This window comes from Nelusetta ayraudi, unplaced genomic scaffold, assembly GCF_046127955.1.
Source record: "Nelusetta ayraudi isolate G7.1 ecotype Tasmania unplaced genomic scaffold, CSIRO-AGI_Nayr_v1 ptg000016l, whole genome shotgun sequence".
Taxonomy (NCBI): domain Eukaryota; kingdom Metazoa; phylum Chordata; class Actinopteri; order Tetraodontiformes; family Monacanthidae; genus Nelusetta; species Nelusetta ayraudi.
Genome location: NW_027466066.1, coordinates 1696050 through 1717464, shown reverse-complemented (window position 1 = coordinate 1717464; position 21415 = coordinate 1696050). Strand labels below are relative to the sequence as shown.

General features: G+C 43.6%; 3 protein-coding genes across 3 annotated transcripts; all 3 read right to left on the bottom strand.

Moving 5' to 3' along the window:
- Window positions 1-249: 249 nt before the first annotated feature.
- Window positions 250-8228, bottom strand: LOC142886563 (GTPase IMAP family member 8-like). The gene is made up of 5 exons (XM_076023574.1): window positions 6970-8228; window positions 6562-6650; window positions 3636-4560; window positions 2398-2564; window positions 250-1196 (listed from the first exon to the last, which is right to left on the bottom strand). The coding sequence occupies exons 1-5, from the start codon at window positions 6987-6989 to the stop codon at window positions 259-261; spliced, it is 2139 nt and encodes a 712-aa protein (XP_075879689.1). The 5' UTR covers window positions 6990-8228; the 3' UTR covers window positions 250-258.
- LOC142886562 (uncharacterized) lies at window positions 7183-11582 on the bottom strand. The gene is made up of 4 exons (XM_076023573.1): window positions 11348-11582; window positions 11172-11237; window positions 10459-10751; window positions 7183-9150 (listed from the first exon to the last, which is right to left on the bottom strand). Exons 1-4 carry the CDS (start codon window positions 11580-11582, stop codon window positions 8266-8268), a joined length of 1479 nt encoding a protein of 492 aa, XP_075879688.1. The 3' UTR covers window positions 7183-8265.
- Window positions 11583-12190: 608 nt separating this feature from the next.
- On the bottom strand, window positions 12191-21090 carry LOC142886686 (autoimmune regulator-like). Its single transcript, XM_076023755.1, has 16 exons — window positions 20667-21090; window positions 19675-19849; window positions 19095-19322; window positions 18792-18911; window positions 18488-18621; window positions 17767-17811; window positions 17622-17661; window positions 15427-15492; window positions 15202-15333; window positions 14951-15090; window positions 14627-14686; window positions 14416-14543; window positions 13547-13664; window positions 13393-13467; window positions 12910-13053; window positions 12191-12804 (listed from the first exon to the last, which is right to left on the bottom strand). Exons 1-16 carry the CDS (start codon window positions 20808-20810, stop codon window positions 12727-12729), a joined length of 1827 nt encoding a protein of 608 aa, XP_075879870.1. The 5' UTR covers window positions 20811-21090; the 3' UTR covers window positions 12191-12726.
- Between the last annotated feature and the right edge of the window lie 325 nt (window positions 21091-21415).

The window sequence follows — 21415 nt, the reverse complement described above, 5'->3', positions numbered from 1 at the left end:
TCTGCAAAGTTTCCTCTTCTTCTCCTCCAGCTCCAACCACTTGTGTCGCTCCTCAAGCCTCCTCTTCTTGCATCTGATCTCGTTTTCTTTTTCAGCCAGCGTGCTCATCTGCCTCTCGATGATCTTCCTCTCCTCTGGAGGATACAGAGCCGTCTTGTAGAAACAGCCCCCGTTCAGGGCCAACATGGAATGGATCCCAGGTTGCACTGTGAAATGTGTATCTGCATATTTCCGAAATCTCAAGGCTTTTTCCTGTACCTAAGGTAGTGAAATCACTGTAAAAAAAAACAGGTATGGCTCAAAGGACAAAGCTGGAATGGCCCAAGTGACTAGTCTGCAAACTGCGATTGCCAGGATGATTTTAAAGACAGTCAGTAACTTGAGTTGTATCCGTGTCTCTTTCTCAGCTGCCATTCTTGCAATGTGCTCCTCTTCTCTCCAAAGTTCCCTTTTCTTTGTCACCAGTTCTTCCCCCTGGTGTCGCTCCTCAAGCTGCTTCTCCTTGCGTCTGATCTCGTTATCTTTTTCGGCCAGGATGCTCACCTGCCTCTCGATGATCTTCCTCTCCTCTGGAGGATACAGAGCCATGTGGTAGTAACCGCCCCCGTTCAGGGCCACCATGGTATGGATCTTTGCTATGAAGGTGGTCACCTGCTCCTGATCCTCAGGGTTCTTGTTGTTGAAGACGTGGAAGCCGCCGCCACACTTGCGAATGAAGTTGCGCAGCTTTTCGTCACTCTCCGCGATGACGTCGTTCAAGGTTTTCTGATTGAGTAAATCTCCGTGGGTGAACAGCACAATGGTGTAATCACACACTCTCGGACCAAACATAGCCTCAATCAGTTGGTTGGTGTCTTGGTCTTCCTGGGACATGCGTCCTATCGGAACCACAAGCACGAAGGCGTGGGGCCCTGGTTCCCTCAGTGTGACACACTGGAGAATCTCTCGCACAATGTTCTCCTGAGGGCGACTGGTCTCAAAAAGCCCAGGCGTGTCTATCACAGCGACAGGCACGTCCTTCACTTTCTTGGTCAAATCGACAGGCACCTTCTCAACGATACCAGTCACCCTCTCACTGTGTTTCGTGACTCTCTGCAGCCTCATATCTGATGTGAACTCATTCTTTCCAACGATGGTGTTTCCACTTGAACTTTTACCCACACCGGTCTTGCCAATCAGCATGATCCTCAGTGGTTCTGTGGATTTAACAAACACAAGGGACAGAAGGACAACATTCTTATCAAATCATGGAATTGTATTCTTCTCACTTTAACATGATAGTGTGGAAAACAGCGCTGTGATGGAACTCTGATAGATGTGCAGTTTGCTGAAGAGAATATATATTTCTTGCTTATATAAGATAGTTAAGAAAAAAACATTCCCATAATGAGGCATGACAGTGAATCTGTTTTAATGTAGTTTTCCAAGAGGAAGTCGCTCAGGAAATATACTATAGCTATTGAGAGCTTCTTGATTGTTTGTGACCGCACTGCGCAAATGACCTGAGGATTAGTTTCCCTTTTCTGGCAAATCATTTGCTTGGAAGTTATCAGAGCGTGGGGCACTATCAGAGTACACTGAAACTGCAAACAGGTTTGTCCCATTTAGCCAACACAGATTTACAATCAGTGATAAACTCATTGACTCAGCAGTGTATGTACATGAACTGACTGAAAGTGGCGGTCTTCTTGCATACGCATTTGATTCGCGTAACAATATGAAGTCACCATCTCAGAGAGCAATGCTGCTTCACACAAAGTAGGTTGTCATATTTGGTTTGAACACCCTTTGTGTTCAGTCTGACAACTCTGGATTGTAAGCAATATCTTTATTTAGCTTTATGTATGGCTGCAGCAAGCATAGAAGCAATGTGACCAACTTGACATGTCTGTCTAAGCTAGCTCCGCAGGGTTCACATCATAAAGTTTAAAATAACAAGAACTTATTCCAGTTTATCCAGACTTCACAATGATGAATGTGACAAAAAATTACTCAGTAATACATAATTTCCCCCCCAGCCCGTATTCATTCCCATTTGGTTAACAACTCACATATTGGAAAATAGCATTCAATACCTGTTGGATGCTTGTTTTATTTAAAGTCGCAATTGATAATGTTCCCTATCAATAGCATTGCTATTTTATATGCCAGTGGGTGAAGGAAACAGCCTATAAACCATGGGTACATTTTTCAGGTTTTATTTTTGTATCGTCTCCAACACTTCTGCTGTTCACCCATTTTAATAAAATGGTAAACCATGTGATCAACATCTATGCAGAATAAACAAAGCAAGTTCTCCCTCTGTTAAATGTAAGGTGGCATGTTGTGCGTGTTTATTTTATTCATTAAATAGAAATAAAATGCAGAAAATGTGCAAAAAATAAAGTCAAGATTTACCTTCTTCATACTTTTCTCCCACATCCTGTTGTTCTGTTGTAGGCTTGCAGTCAGGCGTCCCCTCCGAATCACATCGAACTCCATCTTCTCTGCCGTACATGATGTCAATGTTCGCAAATATTTGAGACAAACAAATATGGTGTGGAGGTTTCCAGATGTTTTGTCCAGTTCAAGGTCCTGCTACTGCGGAGCAGACAAAGTTGTTGCGCTGGACTTTTGTCCTGTGCTTTTTACAGCCTCAACGTGACACTTAGTGAGAAACCTCAGAGAGGAAGGGAGGAGTCTGTAAGAATAAAAGCTTCAAGAGATCATGTATGAAGCACAACTTTTTCCTATAACTAATAAAATGTGTCTGGGCTTGTCAGCTCTCCTGTCATTTACCAGAAAAAAGCAAAAAGAGAATTTTGTGGAATCCATCGTATTTCTTGTTTTTCTATTTTTTTTCCAAATGCTGTTAAGAGGCCTAAATTTTACAAGAAAGACTACAAACTTTGACAGGCGCCGTTATGCCTATTCAAGAGGTCAATTACTTATCATTAAGGAGTCGTTACATTTATTTTACATTACATTGGGTTACATCTAGCTACATTTATACTGTCTTACGGTTGCATCTGGCCCTTTGAGGGAAACCAGTATTGCTGATGTGGTCTTCTATGATAACGAGTTTGACACCCCTGTAGATCGTTGTCACCATGGTGGGCAGAAGCAATGATTACATTTTTTAAATGTTTCTTTTATAAATGATTGAACTCAAAAGTTCAAATCTGTCTATTCCTATCTTTGTCAAGGTGGATGAGAACTCGAACGTCTATTCATTTTTAAAAGTCAATAAACAAAAATATCCTTGTGTCATCATCATCATCATCATCATCATCATTATTATTATTATTATTATTATTAATAATAAAAAACTACACAGAAAAACAGAGAACGGCCATCTTTTCCAGCCTCTCAAAGAAATTCAAAATAAAAGTTGAGAGGAACAGGATTTGCGACGAAATCACTACTAGAGGGCTCTGTTATCAAAAAAAAATCATGCATCCTCGAGGTAAGTTCAATGTTTAAAATTTATTTCTTGGTATCGATATTATAACATTTCATCATAAGCAACCCCAACTTGTAACCGAAAAATACAGGATAGACAAAAAGAGCCGTTAAATGTGAGCTGTCTTTATGCACCACCAGTTTACACTGTGCAATATGTATGCGCATGTGACCGGATTCTTATAGTTTTTTACTTTAAAATAAGGGCTAAGATCGCCACCATAACACAAAGGCATAGAATGACCACAGGCATCTGTTGGCGGCGTACAATCGCCAAGGGGGTTTCAAAGATAGTTGGCAACTTGAATTTCATCCATGTCTCTTTCTCAGCTGCCATTCTTGCAAAGTGTTCCTCTTTTCTCCAAAGTTCCCTTTTCTTTGTCACCAGTTCTTCCCCCTGGTGTCGCTCCTCAAGCTGCCCCTCCTCGCGTCTGATCTTGTTATCTTTTTCGGCCAGGATGCTCACCTGCCTCTCGATGATCTTCCTCTCCTCTGGGGGATACAGAGCCGTCTTGTAGTAACCACCCCCGTTCAGGGCCTTCATAGTTTGGATCTTTGCTATGAAGGTGGTCACCTGCTCCTGATCCTCAGGTTTCTTGTTGTTGAAGACGTGGAAGCCGCCGCCACACTTGCGAATGAAGTTGCGCAGCTTTTCGTCACTCTCCGCGATGACGTCGTTCAAGGTTTTCTGATTTAGCCGATCTCCGTGGGTGAACAGCACAATAGTGTAATCCCACACTCTCGGGCCAAACTTGGCTTCAATCAGTTTGATGGTGTCTTGGTCTTCCTGGGACATGCGTCCTATCGGAACCACAAGCACGAAGGCGTGGGGCCCTGGTTCCCTCAGTGTGACACACTGGAGAATCTCTCTCACAATGTTCTCCTGAGGGCGATCGGTCTCAAAAAGCCCAGGTGTGTCTATCACAATGACTTGTACGTTCTTCACATTCTTGGTCCTATCAACAGGCACGTTGTCAACAGTACCAGTCACCCTCTCACTGTATTTAGTGACTCTCTGCAGCCTCATTTCTGACTTGAATTCATTTTTTCCAACCATGGTGTTTCCACTTGAACTTTTACCTGCACCAGTCTTGCCGATAAGCATGATCCTCAGTGGTTCTGTGAATGCAACATAAGGGGGAAAATGACTCTGTAGACTTGTGGTTTACAAAAGAGAACATAGTTCTGCTTATAGAATATACATTTTTATCAAAACATTACATTGATGAAGGCATGACAGTGAATCTGGTTTTAAGTGGTCTTAAAGTAATTCAGGAAATGTAGTATAGCTATTCTTAGCTTTTGATTGTGTGCAACTGTATTGCACGAGTAAGATGGTTCTGGAGACAAACTTTTTTTCATTTTGAGTGGAGACACAATCGTGTGCTACGTGATTCACGCCCAAATGACTGAGAGTGGTCTGGCTGCAGGACCTGCACTGTCAGGACCCGCCTGCACTGAGAGGTCCACCTGCACTGTCAGGACCGGAAGTTTAGATTATTACATATACATGATTGATTTAAAAATGTTAAAAACCGAGAGATCGTCACAAGACAAACATTTCAATGGTTGTGTTTGTGTCGATAAAAATCCACCTCATAAAACACAGGGTACACAACGTTGTGAAAGCTACCAAGATTGTATCATAATCGTCGTAATTAAAACAGAAAATACAATAGAAATTGAAAGCTTGTTCTCACGGAAGCGCATTGCATTCACTAAATAAAAAAGTCGGTAATCAATCAGCAACAATGGCGCAACAGTCGTTAATCTGCTATTGCTACCTTCTCGGTTAGAGACACTGGGAAATACTTGCATTTTTGAAAACTGGGGATGGTATTAATATTAGTATGTCTACACTGCGCAGGCATCTCAAATAGTTAGGATTGTTCTGACGTTCTCGAACTGTTGTCAAGTCAACAGTTTGTTAAAAGCGATCGCGCCAGCAGGCGCTCGCTTTCCGCTTGCTCTGTGTATACTAGGTATCACGGTAATCACTGAGCACAAGAGGGAAACTAGATAGAATTGTTTTCCGCTGTACTTGGTTTCAGATTTATATTTTTGAAATATTATTTGTTGTCAGTCTATTCTTCTTTCTAAATAAAGTTCCTCAAAAAAACATATCTGTTTAACTGCGGTGGCATCATCATTGCCGCTGATTACGGAGTTAGAAGTTTCCTTTTCATTTTATCTCGTCATTACGAGAAAAGATCTCTTAAATATGAGATGAGGATCTCGTAATTAAGATATCTTCTCTTGTAATTTAGAGATTATCTCATGATTAGGAGATATTTTCAGAATGTTTGCCTAGAAAACAAATAAAATAAAATATTAATTAAAAAAAACAAAAAACAAAGCCGAGGCCTTTTCTGGTAGCCATCGACCTGATCTATTTTTTTTTTCATAATTATTATTATTATTATTTTTTGCTGCTGTACTTTTTTTGACACTCACAGTATGCCAAGTATTTTGTACTAACGGCTCTTTTGTAGTAGTTTGAAAGGCTTTAAATCAACTTCCGGTCCTGACAGTGCAGGCGGACCTCTCAGAGCAGGCGGGTCCTGACAGATCTGCAGTCAGACTCTCTTGAAATGACTTGAGGTGATTATAGAGGATTAGTTCCCATTTTTGGCCATCAGTTGCTTGTAAGGCAATACAAGGCCTGACACAACTCATTCCACAGTGTGTCCAGACTTGGCATTGACGAATGTGTCAAATTACTCAACAAACATAATAACAACAACAACAACAACGTAACATCCTTATTTTTCCATGCGGACTTTAATTTAGTCCCTCCAGAATTGTACAACAATTCAAATTTCTAATAGAAAAGCCTAATTAGGAACGTGTCCCTCCACTACCACCGACCCTCAAGGCATAAATAACGTTGATATTTCACAATACAATGGCTAAAAGAAAGCATATATAAACCTTGGGCAACAATGGGTTTGTATTGCGCGCGCCCCCAGCCGCCCCAGCCCCCCCCTTAACCTGCCACGTGTGATCAACATCTACGCAGAACAAAGCGATTCGACCCTCAGTTAAATTTAAGAAACGCCGTTTATGCTTTTTAAATAACACTAAAATGCGGAGAGACAGAAAAAAAAGGTCAAGATTTACCTTCGTCATTCTTTTCCCCCACATCCTGTTGTTCTGCTGTAGGCTTGCATTCAGGCGCCCCCTCCGAACCACGTCTAACTCTTTCTTCTCTGCCGTACATGATGTCAATGTTCACAGACACAAGACAAACGAGTGTTGTGCGGACGTTTCCAGATGTTTTGTCCTGATCCAGTTCCTGCAACTGCCGTGCTGACTATGCACCAAAAGTGAAAGCAACTGGAGCTGAACCTTTTTCCTCCCATGTGACATTCTTTCGACATGTCTCACAGAGAAAGGGAGGAGTTTGTTCTTCTAAAAAAAAATAAAAGCTGCTCAAGGTTGCATTGGATTTGCGCGTATTTAACGTGTGCACACAGACTGACTGACAACGGCCATTAAAAAGGTTATGTTACAGCTGAACGAACTTACCTTACACGTTGGCCGGCCATGAACAATCATGCGCCCGTTGATTTTTGCTGTGAAAGGACGCGACGTCTCTCAAGTGTACCCAGTGAACAAGAAGAGTTGTAGTTGTTCGTTTAAAACGTAGTGACGAATTCCTATATTGAGCCACTACTGGCGGATGGGCGTTGTTTAGACTTGTAGTCTGCAATAAAAACAAAAATAACTATTGTCTTCTCATGGGTTCACAGTGCACTTTATTTCCCTTTGCGTGTAAAGTTTCGTTAGAAAAGAAATAAAGAGCACATTCAAACCTTTTTCGCTTCCCCTCTCAGCGTCATTGTGAACATAATGAATCAACCCAGAACACCTGTTGTGACCCTCAATTTCCACTGAAAATAACGCTTGGCTGCCCTCTAGTGGCTCGGATGAGCCATACGCCGGAACAAAAAAGATGGCTCTTCCAAAACTATTCTCAACTGAATCTGATGCCAAGTAACATAGTACGTTGACTTTTTGACGGCAATTTGATCCGTGTTTTCTGTGGTTGCACACTGAAAGTGTATGCTTCAACAATTTAGACCAAACTGACAACGTCAATCAATGGGGGGGGGGGGGGGGGGGGGGGGGGGCTGAACTTTTTTGCCACACTTGCAATGTTGGGCCCTTTACATTTCAACATTTGTTTACTTAATGTACTGGTTTATTGTACCTGACACATGTGACCTTGTCACATAGTTGTGGTTTTTGGGCAGTGTCTTTTTGCACTGAACTTGTTAAACAAGCATAAACTGCAGTGTTTTTAGTCTGTTCTAGTCATCGTATCAGCACTGTGACAACCATCTAAAAACATCATTGATCATTTATTCTTACGTGTGCATGTCTAGCTCTGTGGGCCTCAGTAAAACAGGACAGGCACCCCGGTGGGTTAAACTATTGACTGTGCAGTACAAGATCCAGGTTCAACACCAAATCAGCCCCTTGTCAGTTTGATATAAATTGTTAATGTGCATTATCTGTTTATGCACATATATATACATATCTGTACCCGCACAGTCTTCATAATCGCTGATAAAGTCACTGTGTTGGACTGCAGATGCTGTAGTGGGTCGACCAGGGTTTTGTTTCCTCTACAGGGCAGCTGCAATTCACCTTCAATTTGTACCACCATAAAGGTACTTGTATACCTCTACAGTCCTCAGTAAGACTGAGAGGATAATGCAGTGCATCACTCTGTGATCACTCCGTTTGCCACAGAATGGCCCACTGAGGCAGAAACAGAATGCGATAAGCCCAATTTAGAAAAGTGACTGTGCCCCTCGTTCACTTCCTGTCAGCCAGTCTCTGTAACAAGGCGATGACTGTGTCCTGTTTGGAGGAGAGCAGCTCCAGCGCCGTGGCGATCCTGCCAAGCGACTCCGCCATCCGCACCTCCCTCCTCTCGCGCCTCTTCTCCCTGGCTTCCAGCCGCCGGCGAGCCACCCGGTCCAGGTGGGCCTGCTCCTCCTGTCGCTTCAGAGCCTCCTGGAGTCCCTCGGTGGCGGCGCTGCCCTGCGAGTCACCTCTTCTCCGGCCGTGCCCCTCGGATCCTGTTGCTTTCGTCGTCGTCGTCGTTGTCGTCGTCGTGAACAACGGCGTGGGAACGGGAAGGGTGAGGCAGGTGCTGGAGAATGATGATGATGAGGAGGAGGAGACGTTGAGAAGGTTGGGAGTGCTGCTGGGGCGAAAGGGCGCGGCGACCCCAGGAGGGAACGACGGAGTCTTGCGGCTAACGCGGCGAGGGGTGCTGAGCTCGGCATAGCTCACGGAGACGAGGCCGGTGGAGGAGGGGGCTGCCTCTGCAAAACAAGGCGAGGAGATCAAGGTGGACGGCGCAATGGCGGTGGTTGTAACAGTGTCACCACCGAGGACGAAAGCAGGCCTGACTTCAGGAGGCGCGCCCACGGCTACCGTTGACACCGAGTTGGCAGCAGCAGCAGCAGCACCGCAAACGGTGACGCCGGCTGCAAGTCCCGCCGTCTCCACGACAGACGCCGGAGTAAAGTCCCCGTTAGGCCGGACAACGGTCGGGGGAAGTGACGCCTGCGTTTTCAAAGTGTTCTTGACTGAGCGGCTGGGCGGTGAGGAGGCAGCGTGTCCACCTTTCTGCCTTTTGTTGCTGACAATGATCTGAGCGCCCACCGTGTCGCAGAGCGTCGCGTCCATCAACTGCAGAGGAAAGACAGAGCAGAAACGAAAATCCGCAGGTCGTTAGTGGAACTCTCATTAGCAGACACGCAATAGTGGAGAGACGGGTGGACGCAGCCTCGCACAGCCGCTGGATGGCTAAGATTTCACCTCACAACACCGTCTCAGCAACCGTCAAAAGAAAGCAATTTCAGTGCTTCCTGACTAATCAGCCTCCTTTTAAAAAACGACTACGAAGACGAGCTGGGGGTGCCGTGGGCCCAGCCACTTAGGTTACGGTGAAGACAGTTTTTGATTAGAAGTTGGTGGCATTTTCGCATTGTCTCGAGGGGCCATCTGTCTTTGCCTAAGTCTGTGACAAGTTAAGGCGCCGTTTACACAGAGACAGAGTTTTTTTGAAACCGCACATTTTCGAAAACGCTCTAAAAAAAACCATGCGTTTACACAAAGCCGTATTCAAAGAAATTTCCCGTTTACACGGATACGCTGGAAACCACTGCAAACGATGTAGTACATATTCTAGACCTGGTGTGGCGACGCAAGTTTAAACCCTGAATGCAGAAGAAGAAAAACACCTGAAGCACCCCGTGTTTAAAGAAGCAGCAGGTCGCTAAAAACATTAGCACCACAGGAAAAGACGGAGTGGAAAAATGACAAAGTTGAACTTCTGCTTCGAGTTACTTTAGAGCACAAAGCCTGAAAAGGTCCTTGTTAAGGTTGACTGGGAGTCGTGCCAGTAAAAGTTTCCTAACGTTTTTGTCATTTAGGTTTGCTGCCTCAATATCCCAGTCCGCCGACCCAAAAGAAAATCAATAAAAAGTTAAACAGGATGTTTGCAAATCGCTTTTGTTGTGTTTATTTTCACTTTGCACGCAATCCACGATCGATCCACACGCACCGCGGGTTATTGTTCACTACTGTTTGCGGTTTGTCGTAGTGGAGGTTAATGGGAAGACTGCAGGCTGGTCATTAGTAGCAGTAACAAGTCCGCTGCCCGACGTGATTGTTGTTGTAATGAGTGGTCGTCTGCACCTCACGGTCGCTCAGGTTACAGGGCGGGAAGTGGGGTTTAGAGCTCAGACATCACTGTTTCCCAAAAAGATCACGGTGCAGTGCAGCTAATGTTGGCCTTGAGCACCAAAGGGAAGCCTTGAGCAGTAGCAGCATTCAGGCTCCCCATTTAGTTATTTTTTGAAAATTCAGTCATATGTTATTGGTGGTATTGTGGAATGATGGTTGGGATGGATCTCCCCTCGGGCATGCACGCGTGACATGAATGAGAAGGATTTAGAGCATGATGGGAAGGTAGGAGTGTGTTTTCTTTTTTACGTCAAAGAACTCCCAGGAGGTCTTGGCATGTCCCGTCTCCCGGCTGCGGTCCTTGACTCTCTTGTAAGTGACGATGAGGTTGTTCCACTTGCGGCGGATCTTTTCCACGGGGAGCATGTGCCCCTTGGCCGCCATCTCCTCCTGGACACTCTGGAAGAGCTGCGAGCGCTCCCGCGTCTCGTATAGGCCCCAGCGGCGTCCGACGGCCTCGATGAGACACAGGACGGCCTTGGAGGAGAAGTCGGAGACGGAGGGGAGCGTCTTTTCTGACGGAGCCGACGGCATTGCTGAAGCTGCAGGGGGCAGGGGAGGAGGAGAAGTGATGGTGTGGGTTTTAGGTACAGGAGACATGCAAGAATGCTTTCAGGTCCTTCAAATCCTTGCTAAAAGGGGGCCTACAGGTACAACAGGAACACACATCTAAACATCTAAATCATATAATCATACGTCTAAATCACCCTGTGACACTGAGGTGGAAAAAAAAAAAATCATCTTGAATCCCCTGGAACGAAAAGTCTCCTTATTTCTCATGCAACTGGACCAAAACGAACAAACAAACACCTGATACTCGAAGCTTTTTCAGCAACCGCCGGACCGATCTGGAAATCGTAATTTCTATCTGCAGTGAGTCGACTTGTGACCTGTACACCTGTGTGCGGTGGCTACAGCTCCCAGACGAAAAGCCGTTTCGAAGAGGGGGCCCAGCCACTCACCTGGAGCGATCTTCAGGTAAGATTTCCCTTCCCCGGCCGCGAAGAAGCGCTCTGCACTCACGGAATCTAGGAAGAAACGACAACGTCATCACAGGTGGTAAACTCGGGATTAAAAAAAAAAAAAAAAAAAAAAAAGCAGGCGTGTAGTGGTGGAAAACAAACATGGGGCAACTCACACAGCAGCACAGGAGTGCTTGATGCGGCTGCCTGCAGCTCCTCTGCAGCCTGACCATCTTCTCCTCCTCCTCCTCCTCCTCCTCCTCCTCCTCCTCCGCATGCGGTACCTCCGCAGGGCGCAGCCGGATCCTGGCTGCCCGCAACCGGCGCAGGTGCGTTCTCGTCGGCAGCCTCGGTCTTCACATGCTCGCCTGCGACGTCGCCGACGCAGTCTCCCTGCGGATTCCCCTCCATGTTCCGGTCAGCCCGCGCCACATGAAACGGAGGACGGGGACTCGGGGAGGAGAGGAGAGGAAACGCACGCTGGCACGTATGCGCAGACGTTGAGCGCGAGGAGGGAAAGTTTCGAGATGTGCCGAGAGTGCAGAGGGGGGAGGGGCAGGGGGTGCATGCGTGGCGCAGCCGTGACGAGACCCGCAGCACGTGTGGAGTGATGCGCCAACTGCATCGAGACGCGCGCCCCCCCCTTGAAAAAAAAGAGGCAAACTGCCTCCGCGCGGGGTTTTAACGGGGGACGGAGAAATGGCTGCGTTGCTGTCTGTCCACCACAGATGACGGATGCGCAGAGCGGCTGCGCAGCTCAGAGCACAGATTCGCTGCTGCCGCTGCTGCTGCTGCCGACTGAGGCGGTGACGTCAGCCAGCCGCACACGCAGAATGCGCCTCTGTGCACAGCGTAGCGCCAAGGGGTAAAAAATATCGGCATCAAAACAGAGATTCGGGTTTAAATTATAACATTTCACCAAACATACTGGGCTTGAGTTTCTCGATGAGTACAAGTGAGGTTGCTTCTTTTTTTTCTTCTTCTTCTCACGGATCAAGACAGAAAATAGTGATACAAAATGATGGCGATGATGGTTATTTATTATGTTGTTGTTGTTTAAAAAAACAAAAGCAAAAAAAAAAACACTCAACAATAAAATTGTTGCTGTAACAGTACCTGTACATTTATTAATGCAGCAAAAATAACTATGAAGTTTGATATTATTATGAGTCATGTTTGACCGTCATCTTATAGTATCACTTTAATTTGCATTGAGGTGTAAAAATTAGCCAACGACTGATGATAAAAATAAAATATGAAGCTGATATGCTTTTAATATACAAGCAACACTTGCGCATGGCAGTACAAACCACAACAAATGTCGACCAATGAAATGTCTTACAATGAAAGCATCGGTTTTATTTTTATTTTTTTTATATATATATATTTTTTTATCAACTTTTACAAAAGACGAGAGTGAAAAGTTTCAGAAAGTACCACGAAGAAACAGTTAGAAATTAAAAAAAAAACAAAAAAACAATTACAGCAATTTCCTTCCATAATTTGTATTTTGTGAATTTTAAAAAGTAAAAAACTAAAAACTGAAGTGCGCAATCTATGAGGAGATGTTAAACACATTCCTGAAATCCTCATCAAAGAGTCTTTTGGTTTCATTTAGCATTTCAGTGTTCTCCTGTAAAGAAAAACAACAAAATTTTAAAAAATAAAGTTGCATTTTAACTGTGAATGAAAACACATGTAGGGAGGTTTTTTGAGGTGAGGGGTGGCAGTTTCTTACCCTGTTGTGCGTGGCAGAGTTAGTGAATATGCGCTGGACGTCCGACACAAACTCTCCGACAGTTTTGTAGGTCTTCTCCTGAAGCCTGTCCGCTACGCTGCCCAGCAACACCGGAGTCTCGATCACAGGGAAGTCATCTGGCGACTGACATGTGAATCACACAATGACTACACAGAAACACCATGGGAATGTTTCGCAAGCTGCAGCTAACACTGAGATTTTCACACTGGTAAGTATGGCTCCAAAAAGTGAAAAAAAAAACAGTGAGTCAGCGGCTGTTGTGCGGAGCAAAGTGTCTGGTTGATGTCAGGGGTCAGAGGTCAGAATGGTCAAAGACCATTGAAAGGAAACAGGAACTCAAATAACCACTGGTTTCAACCAAGGTCCGTAGAATAGCGACTGACATGTGGTCCATGGTTTAGCAGCTACGGTCAAAAGGAGAGCAGCGATTGGCAAAGGGGTTGCAGAGTGCAAGAGACTTACAGAGAGGCCCGGATTCACCGCAAACGTCCGTAGCCGCTCGGCGCAGCGCAGGCGCATGAGGAGATAATGGCATTCCTGTCGTTCAAGACAAAAGTGAAGGTCAACGTGACGGCGACAGGCGTTGACATGCAAGTGGCGAAACTGTGTCGCCCACCATCTCGTGCCCGGACAGTTCGCGGGACATCGCGGCTTCCCACGTCAGCTCCGTGCAGCTCGACCAGCCCTGGTTGATTCGGTAGACACAGAATGTGCACAACCACGGGTTTCCTTCCCTGCGAACCCAAACACACAGAGTGGATGAATTCTCCTGGCAACGCAACATGAGATGACGGGTTCAAACTTTCATTCACATTGTCTGTGTACGACCTAGGATCGGTTTATTGAAACTTTTTACTGGCAAGTAAAAATTGTGCATCTTGTTCTAAGGCTGATCGTCCAACTATTGATCGTTTATTGACGCCGAACGGGACCTTTAAAAGCATGGGACCTGATTTGTTTTGAAATCATATGATTCCTTATTTGGGTGTATTGGTGGTACCAGAGGTTAGCAATGATGGTTGCTAAACTTTAGCCACGCCCCGAACTTTAGGTATAAGTTTAGTGCTCCTTGCTATTTTGACAGACAGCCATTTTTAAGTCTTTTTTGCAACCGATTTTGGCGGCCCCTGCTGGCCGGAAGAGTAGAATGCAGGTTTTTATCCACCTGGGCTCTCTCTTAAAACAGAAAACTCCATCCTGCTTTGTATACAATCAATAATGTTGAGGTTGTATCGTCCGGAAAAAATGATTTTTTTTTATGAACGAGAAGATCCGTGTTGAGGGCTACTGTAAATATTTGGTGACACATGTGGGCTGTTCTTTGTACAAATATATCTTCTTACTATCAGTAAAGAAAAAAATATATTCTGCTTTATAAATATATATATTGTATATACATTTTTAAAGCAATATTTACTTTAAGGGAGTTTTTAGGGAATTTAACTTCCAATTCATGCCAATGGATACTTTGAAAACAAAGCTCACCGGCACATTGCATCGTCCACGTGGGGCAGGTGGCATCTCTGGTGGAAGGAGCGAGGACAGTCGTCGCATTGCACTAGCGTCCCGTTACTGGCACAGATGCAGCACTCGTCGTCGTTTTTCTGGTTCTCCTAGGAGTTCAGGTGAAGCAGCGGTCACTTCTTTGTACTGCCCGGGCCTGAGTGGGCGAAACACAATGAGGAGACCGACTTACCAGGTCTTTGGAACTTGGTTGGCAGACTGTGCAGGGACACAGCGGCGAGTGGATTTTTGACTGGAAGAGAGAGAAAGGTTTTCCACGTCTTTCAGCAGTTCTCCCCCCAAAACAAACAAACAAACAAACCAATAAATATCGTGATGTAACGCTTTTTTTTTTTTAGAACTGGCCAAAAATCTGTGCATCCAATTCCTCCTATTACACCTAATTTTTACTACTTGAGGTCTTTGACTACAGAAACAGAAACATCAGCTAGCCGTGCAACCTAGCTATGGCTACACCACTGGCACACACTGGATAACTTAGAATGCTGCCAGCAACCTCTATCAGGACATTGAGTGGTTCCCCGCCCCACTCAATGTCTTTCCTCCAGAAGGCGTCTGTGTCACCCAAGGCCTCCTTCAGGAACTCCATCGGAGTCAGCCAGCTCTCCTCGGTGCGGATGCTCTTCCCACGAGTCCCTGGTGGTGTGAGAACATTCAGCAGCGGTAAGAGAAAAGGTGCGGCCACGCTGCCGCCGCGTCTTGTCGTCCTGGCGGAGCTACATTTGCGAGACAGAGAAATGTGCTTACCCGATGCAAATCGGTTCATATGCAAGTTCCCCTCCAGTCGTCCGCAGGTGACTTTAAAAACCTTTGTGTTGCTGTCGCTAGGGCTGGTCTGTGGCTGCGGATCTCGCTCCTCCCCCTCCTCTTCCTCTTCAGCTGGATAAATGTTGAGAGATAGCCATCCAACATTAGCGTATTTCAGAAACTCAACGGGCATTCCCGAGTCTGAATAACACGTTTATTTGGCACCTGTGGAAGCAGAGGAACTTTCTCTTTCATCGTCCTGGTCAGACTCATTGTTGTCGTCCTCGCTGTCTGTTACAGCAGGTAACAAATAGATCGATAGATTAGCACAGATTAGTGGAACCCATGACAAAAATCTGAAATGAATAGGAATAAATAATCTATAAAAGATTGAATAAGTAAGATTTTAAAAAAAAAGGAAAAAAATTCATCCAATAGTAATTAATTCATGGGTTAATTAAAATGTATTTTAAAAAAATAATATAATTTTTTTTTTTTTTTAAATACATTCAGGAAATTCTGTCGCTGCCCCTTTTGGGAGCGACCTCAAACGCAGCACCTGCGTGACGTGCAGCTACGGTTACACAGACCGAGGGAGACAGCAGAGAGAACTAGCGGTAAAAGATTAGCAGAAAAAGACGATTTGGAGCCCAAAAAAACACAACCTCCCGGGTCGGGAACGGACAGGGATTGTGTGGAGAGTGAGCGACACTGGTTTTAGTGAGTTGAAGTTTGGAGTGAAATTTTTCAGAACAATTAATCTGAAATCCAGTGCAGTACAATAAAATAGCAATTTTTGGATGAACTTTATTTTGAAATGCTACATCAGAGATGTCTGAAAATTATTGTGGAGCATCCTGGGGAGGTGTACTAGCAGCCTGCATTAGAATCATGGAGTGAAAACCCGGAAATTTTCATCAGAAAGCCAGTACAGTAAAACCATAAAATGGCAATTTTTGGATGAGCTTTATTTTGAAATGATACATCAGAAATGTCTGAAAATTATTGTGGAGCATCTTGGGGAGGTGTACTAGCATCCTGCAGTGGAATAATGGAGTGAAAACTCGGAATTTGTCAGACAAATGTATCTGAAATCCAGTGCAGTACAATAAAATAGCAATTTTTGGATGAGCTTTATTTTGAAATGCTACATCAGGATATTCTGGAAATTATTGTGAAGCATCCTGGGGACGTGTACTAGCAGCCTACGATGGAATCATGGAGTGAAAACCAGGCATTTTTCAGAAATAATCATCGGAAATTCAGTACAGTAAAACCATAAAATCACATTTTTAGATGACCTTTACTTTGAAATGCAACATCCAAATTTTATGAAAATTATTGTGGAGCGTCCTGGGTTGATGTACTAGCAGCCTGCAGTGGAATCATGGGGTGAAAACTCGGAATTTTCCAGAAATATTCATCTGAAATCCAGTACAGAGACACACTTCTCCCTCCGCGAACGGAGCAGTTACCGTAATACCTGGCATACAAGTAGCCAGCAATAAGCGAGTGTCTGCTAGCTCGAACACTTTTGCTGAACTGTTGGCTGGCTTGACCGCAGTGTTCTTTGTAGTATTTTTGTTGTAGTTTACCGTGTCGATCTGTTTGTTTTGTTTGTTTGTTTGTTTTTTAGCAAAGAGCTAATGCTAAACTCAGCCATTGAAGCTGTGTCATAAACCGTCACCAGTTATTGTTTGGATTATAACGATTATGAAATATGTTGAACTGTATGTGTCCTGTGTAAATATGAGCTGTGATTAGGTTTTGCCTGAGACGGAGTGGCGAGTTAAAAGAAATTGCTCCGCCGCCATTTTGGGTAATAAGAAACTCCGTAGCGGTGGCGCTGCGGCTGTAAAACTGAAGAGACAGAGCGGTCGGAGTGAAAGGAAACTTTTGACACTGGACACTGAAATAATTATTTATTTATTTTTTTGTTATTTTTATTGAACTAAAAGAACTGTTATTATTTTTTTGAACTTCGATTATAGCTAACTGAAGTCTACTACTTAAATTGTATCAAGCAACAAACTTGTGATTATTCGCTCATTTCTTGGATGTTAATTGTATTTGTGGTCCACCCAACTTCAAATTCCTATATTAAAAAAAAAAAAGAGATCAAAATAGAGTTAACTCAGAAATTAAAATAGTTCCCAAATAGGTCAAACTTAAGATTTTAAACAAAACTAATTAAACTTAGCTTAAATTAGCTTTATATAACAATAAAAAACCTCAGTTAAACAAAAAAAAGGGGGGGAAAGAAAGGGTAAAATATTTCCTTATTTTTTTATTTTCTTTGGTACCACTTTACTCAGAACCTAGACTTGGCCCAGTGGTGCAGTTCGTGGTGTGACACCAGTGCTACATTAGCACAAAGAAAAATGGTCTCTTGAAGCAAATGTACAATCAGTACAACCGACCTGTGGACAAATCACCAGTTGCGACCGAGGTTTTGCGGGCCTGGCAGAGAGACAAAACAGCACCAGTCGTTCAAAAATAATAATAATTTAAAAAAAAAGCAAAAATACAGAATTTTTTAAAAATCTTTCAGTCTGTCTCACTTACTTTTTGATGCCCTCCTCTGTACGGCTTTGATTTCAGGTGGCCCTCCTGGTAGACAGACCAAACAAATGGGAATTTGGAAAAAAAAAAAAGAAAGAAGAAAAACCGTGTCACGCCAGCGTTTCTCTGCGTATTTTGATTTCAAGGATTTAGTCACTGCACTTCAGCCCTCACGTGAAACCACATGGTTTTATAAACCGTCCTTCAATGAGCTACAATCGCAGCTCAGACGTGGGAGACAGGCTGTGCAGGAGGTTGCCTGCTGATTGTGTGAGGAGCTTAGTGATGTAAAGCCGCAGCTATCGATTGTTTTTATCGATTGATCTATCGCTTATTTCATTTAGTTCAATTTATTGGAATGATTATTTGAAAAGGTGATAAAAATTGAATTTTTAAAAAAAAAAAAGGCATCTCTGAAAATGACAAACATGTCCTTGATTCCAGAAGCAGCAGCAATAACAACAATCAACAACAGAAGGTAACCCAGCAAAAATAAGAAAACAAAGCTTTGTTTCAGGGAAATTATGGCTGAATGATATTTATAATAATTTTAATCATAGCAGCTGTTAAGTTCAGGGAAATTAAATCTGATGCAGAAATGGTTTATTAAAACAAGTTAGTTTTATTAAACTATTTATTATTTTATTATTCTATGAAAAGTAATAGAGCCACTCCTCATCAATTCAGCTGACAGACGCAGGCCATGCACTGAGAAAACACAAACCTTTATGAGTTTTTGCAGTGAGGTGTTTGCACATTTAATGCTCCGCCTCCAGTTCTTGTAGCCAGTTTTCCCTGCCAACTTCTCAAATTCAGGTGGAGAAAACCACTTTTTGTCAACCATGATGCACTTCTCCCCTGTAACAAGAAAGAAAAAGACGCAACGGCTTTAGGACAAAACATAACATTCATCACCAACACGACACGCCAGGTGGAACCTTTTCCAAAACACTTGGAATTTATCTGTGCATCCTTCTGACAAAGAGCCCACATGAAGCATTTAGAACAACAAAAAAAAAGTTACTGACCATTGGCCAGTCTGTTTCGAATCAGTGTTCCTTTCTGGCGTTTACAGGTCACAGGGAGCTGGTACTTGTAGAGAGGCCATTCCCAGATGTTAGTTTTCTCTCCTTTTTTTAAGGGGGAAGCTGGGAAATAAAAATGTGCACTCTTATTTTGACATTGGCTTGCTGCTTTAATGACCTCTTCTGGATCAAGGACAAACATCCATGAACTGGAATGTGTGTATTTTTTATTTTTTTTTATTATTGCATATGATCGATACATTCATGCCCCCAAAACTGAAGAGAAAATTGGGCAGAAAAACTCACAGTAGCTTATTCTCCTCTTCGTCCTCCTCTGGGCCGGAGTTTGAGGACATGATGGACCAGGCTGCTCCCCGTCCTCAACGCTCTCACCTCTTTGTTTTCTCTTCTTCTTCACTGACTTCACCCTGTTCTCCCGACCTTGCTCCTCACCCTCAGAGGCCTTCTGGCTTTTTTCTTGCTCGGACTTTTCACTTTCCGACTTTGTTGGCAGTTGTATGCCACGAAAAGACCCTAGAATGACATTACTATTAATGTGTTTCCAAGACATGGTTCTAAACAGGCAGCCCAACAACAATGGCAAAAACTGCATGACTGGAGCTACATTTTTCAGGATGTTAGATATTTTATTTACCTTGTTTAAGAGTTACGTGCATGTATTCAGGTAATTTTAGTGTCTTAAATATTGAAAAATACAAAATAATCATCATTAATTACCATTTTTATTATAACCTGCTAAAAACAGACTTTATATTATTTTTGATCCTGGTTTGAGGACATCTTGATAATTCAGCAACACAAACATAAACATATAATACAACACACTTCGCAATTAATAAATAGAGCCATAAAAGAGGTGACTGACCGTCCATGAGACTATTGCGCAGAATTTGCAGTCTGGGATACTGGTTCGTAATTGTGTCATTGAAGGCACACTTCCAAAACAATGCAATGTGCTCCCTTCGTTCCGCCTCCACCCATTGGAGAAGCTCATACATATTTTTCTGCACATTCTCTTTCTTCCTCATCCGAATGATCTTCTGCAAGCACAGCAAAGTGTGGAGAATACTATTGTTTCAAAGCATGATTTTCAACATGTAGCCTAGTTGATCTGATACTGTGAAAAGGGTATACATTTTTTCTTTTTTAGCTATCACACTGCAATGTCCTGGCTCTGATTGTCTCTAGGCTGCAATGTGTTCACCTGTCCAGGTAACATATATGAAGAACTTCATATGTTTGTTCTGTCTAATGCTGGCAACATGAAGTAAAGTCAAGATAAAGCTATTCTCGAATCCTAGAAAAAAAGGCTAATTGTAGCGCAAGTATGTTCATTTCAACCTTATTGACTTGTGTGCCACCTATCCAGAGTAAGACTACTAATGTTGACCAAGGTGGGAAATGCAAATATTCCCAATCAAGCACCCAGGGGATTATTCACCATAGCAACCAGGTGTGAAAGGCAAATAGCTGTGGCCTCCCCAAACCTGGTAGAGGAGTATTCCGGCCCGTGTAACAACAGACATACTCCTGGATACTCCTGAATATCTCGGCTGGCCCGGATACATGGCTTTTCATGCAGTGCTATACTTGACTTTACCACAAATTTATCCAAGATGCTATACATTTTCAATATTATTATTATTATTGTATAAAGGGTGGAAGATTTAGGAGCGTCAGATGGGGAGAAAGCTTACTGCACAAAAAAAAAAAAAATAAAAAAAATACGTTTTTACATAACCACACGTCTGCTCAAGTTCAGCAGCGCGCGGCGCGCCCCCTTTAACAAGGCGCGAAATAAAGCACACGCTGCGTCTGCTCAGGTCAGTTCAGGTCAGTTGGAGCCTAACGTCACACCTCGTATCGATCCTCCGGTATCATGTTGTGGTCCCGGAGCTGGTTCAGGAAGATCTTCGGGTTCTCAATCAGGGAAATCTCGTTCTTTTTAACTCGAAGAAATTGCAGCAGTTCCTCCTTGTCATAGAAGTCCAGTCGATCCATCGTTTTTTTTGTTGTTGTTGTTTTTTTGGTGAACCTCTGCTTATCCTGTAAATCTGCGTATATAGCCGCAGGGTTAAAAGAAAATTAAAAAAGAAAAAGAAAAAGCCTTTGAAGCCCGGTACTTCCGCCTTCACCGCTCAAATCATCGTGCATGAACAGCCTCTGACAGAGAACGACCACCCGTCTGCGCCACGAATGTAAACACGTCCTCTTTCCTCGGATTTCTTGGCTAAGCTAATAATCAAAGCCGCGAAGCGGGACTGGGCGCGATTTGCGAAACCGGGCTCTTCGTTCAGCCGTTGGTGACGTTCAGAAAGTGAAACTTAATGTTTTCTTCTGTAAACCGACGTTCAAAAGAGGAACAGCAGAGGCCGCTGTCCACTCTGCTTGCAGCTCGTCACAGCAGACTGGCAAGCAGAATCTACAAATTAACGTCGAAGCCATAACTCTGGAAAGAAAAATCTGGTTGTCATTTTTGTGGAACCCCGACCAAGGGGACACCGTTGTGTCTTTTTTTTTTTTTTTTTTTTAATAAATGTACAACTTTTGTTTTCATCTTCTTCTTTCAGAACTTGTTTATGGTTCTTTATTTTAATCTGATTTAG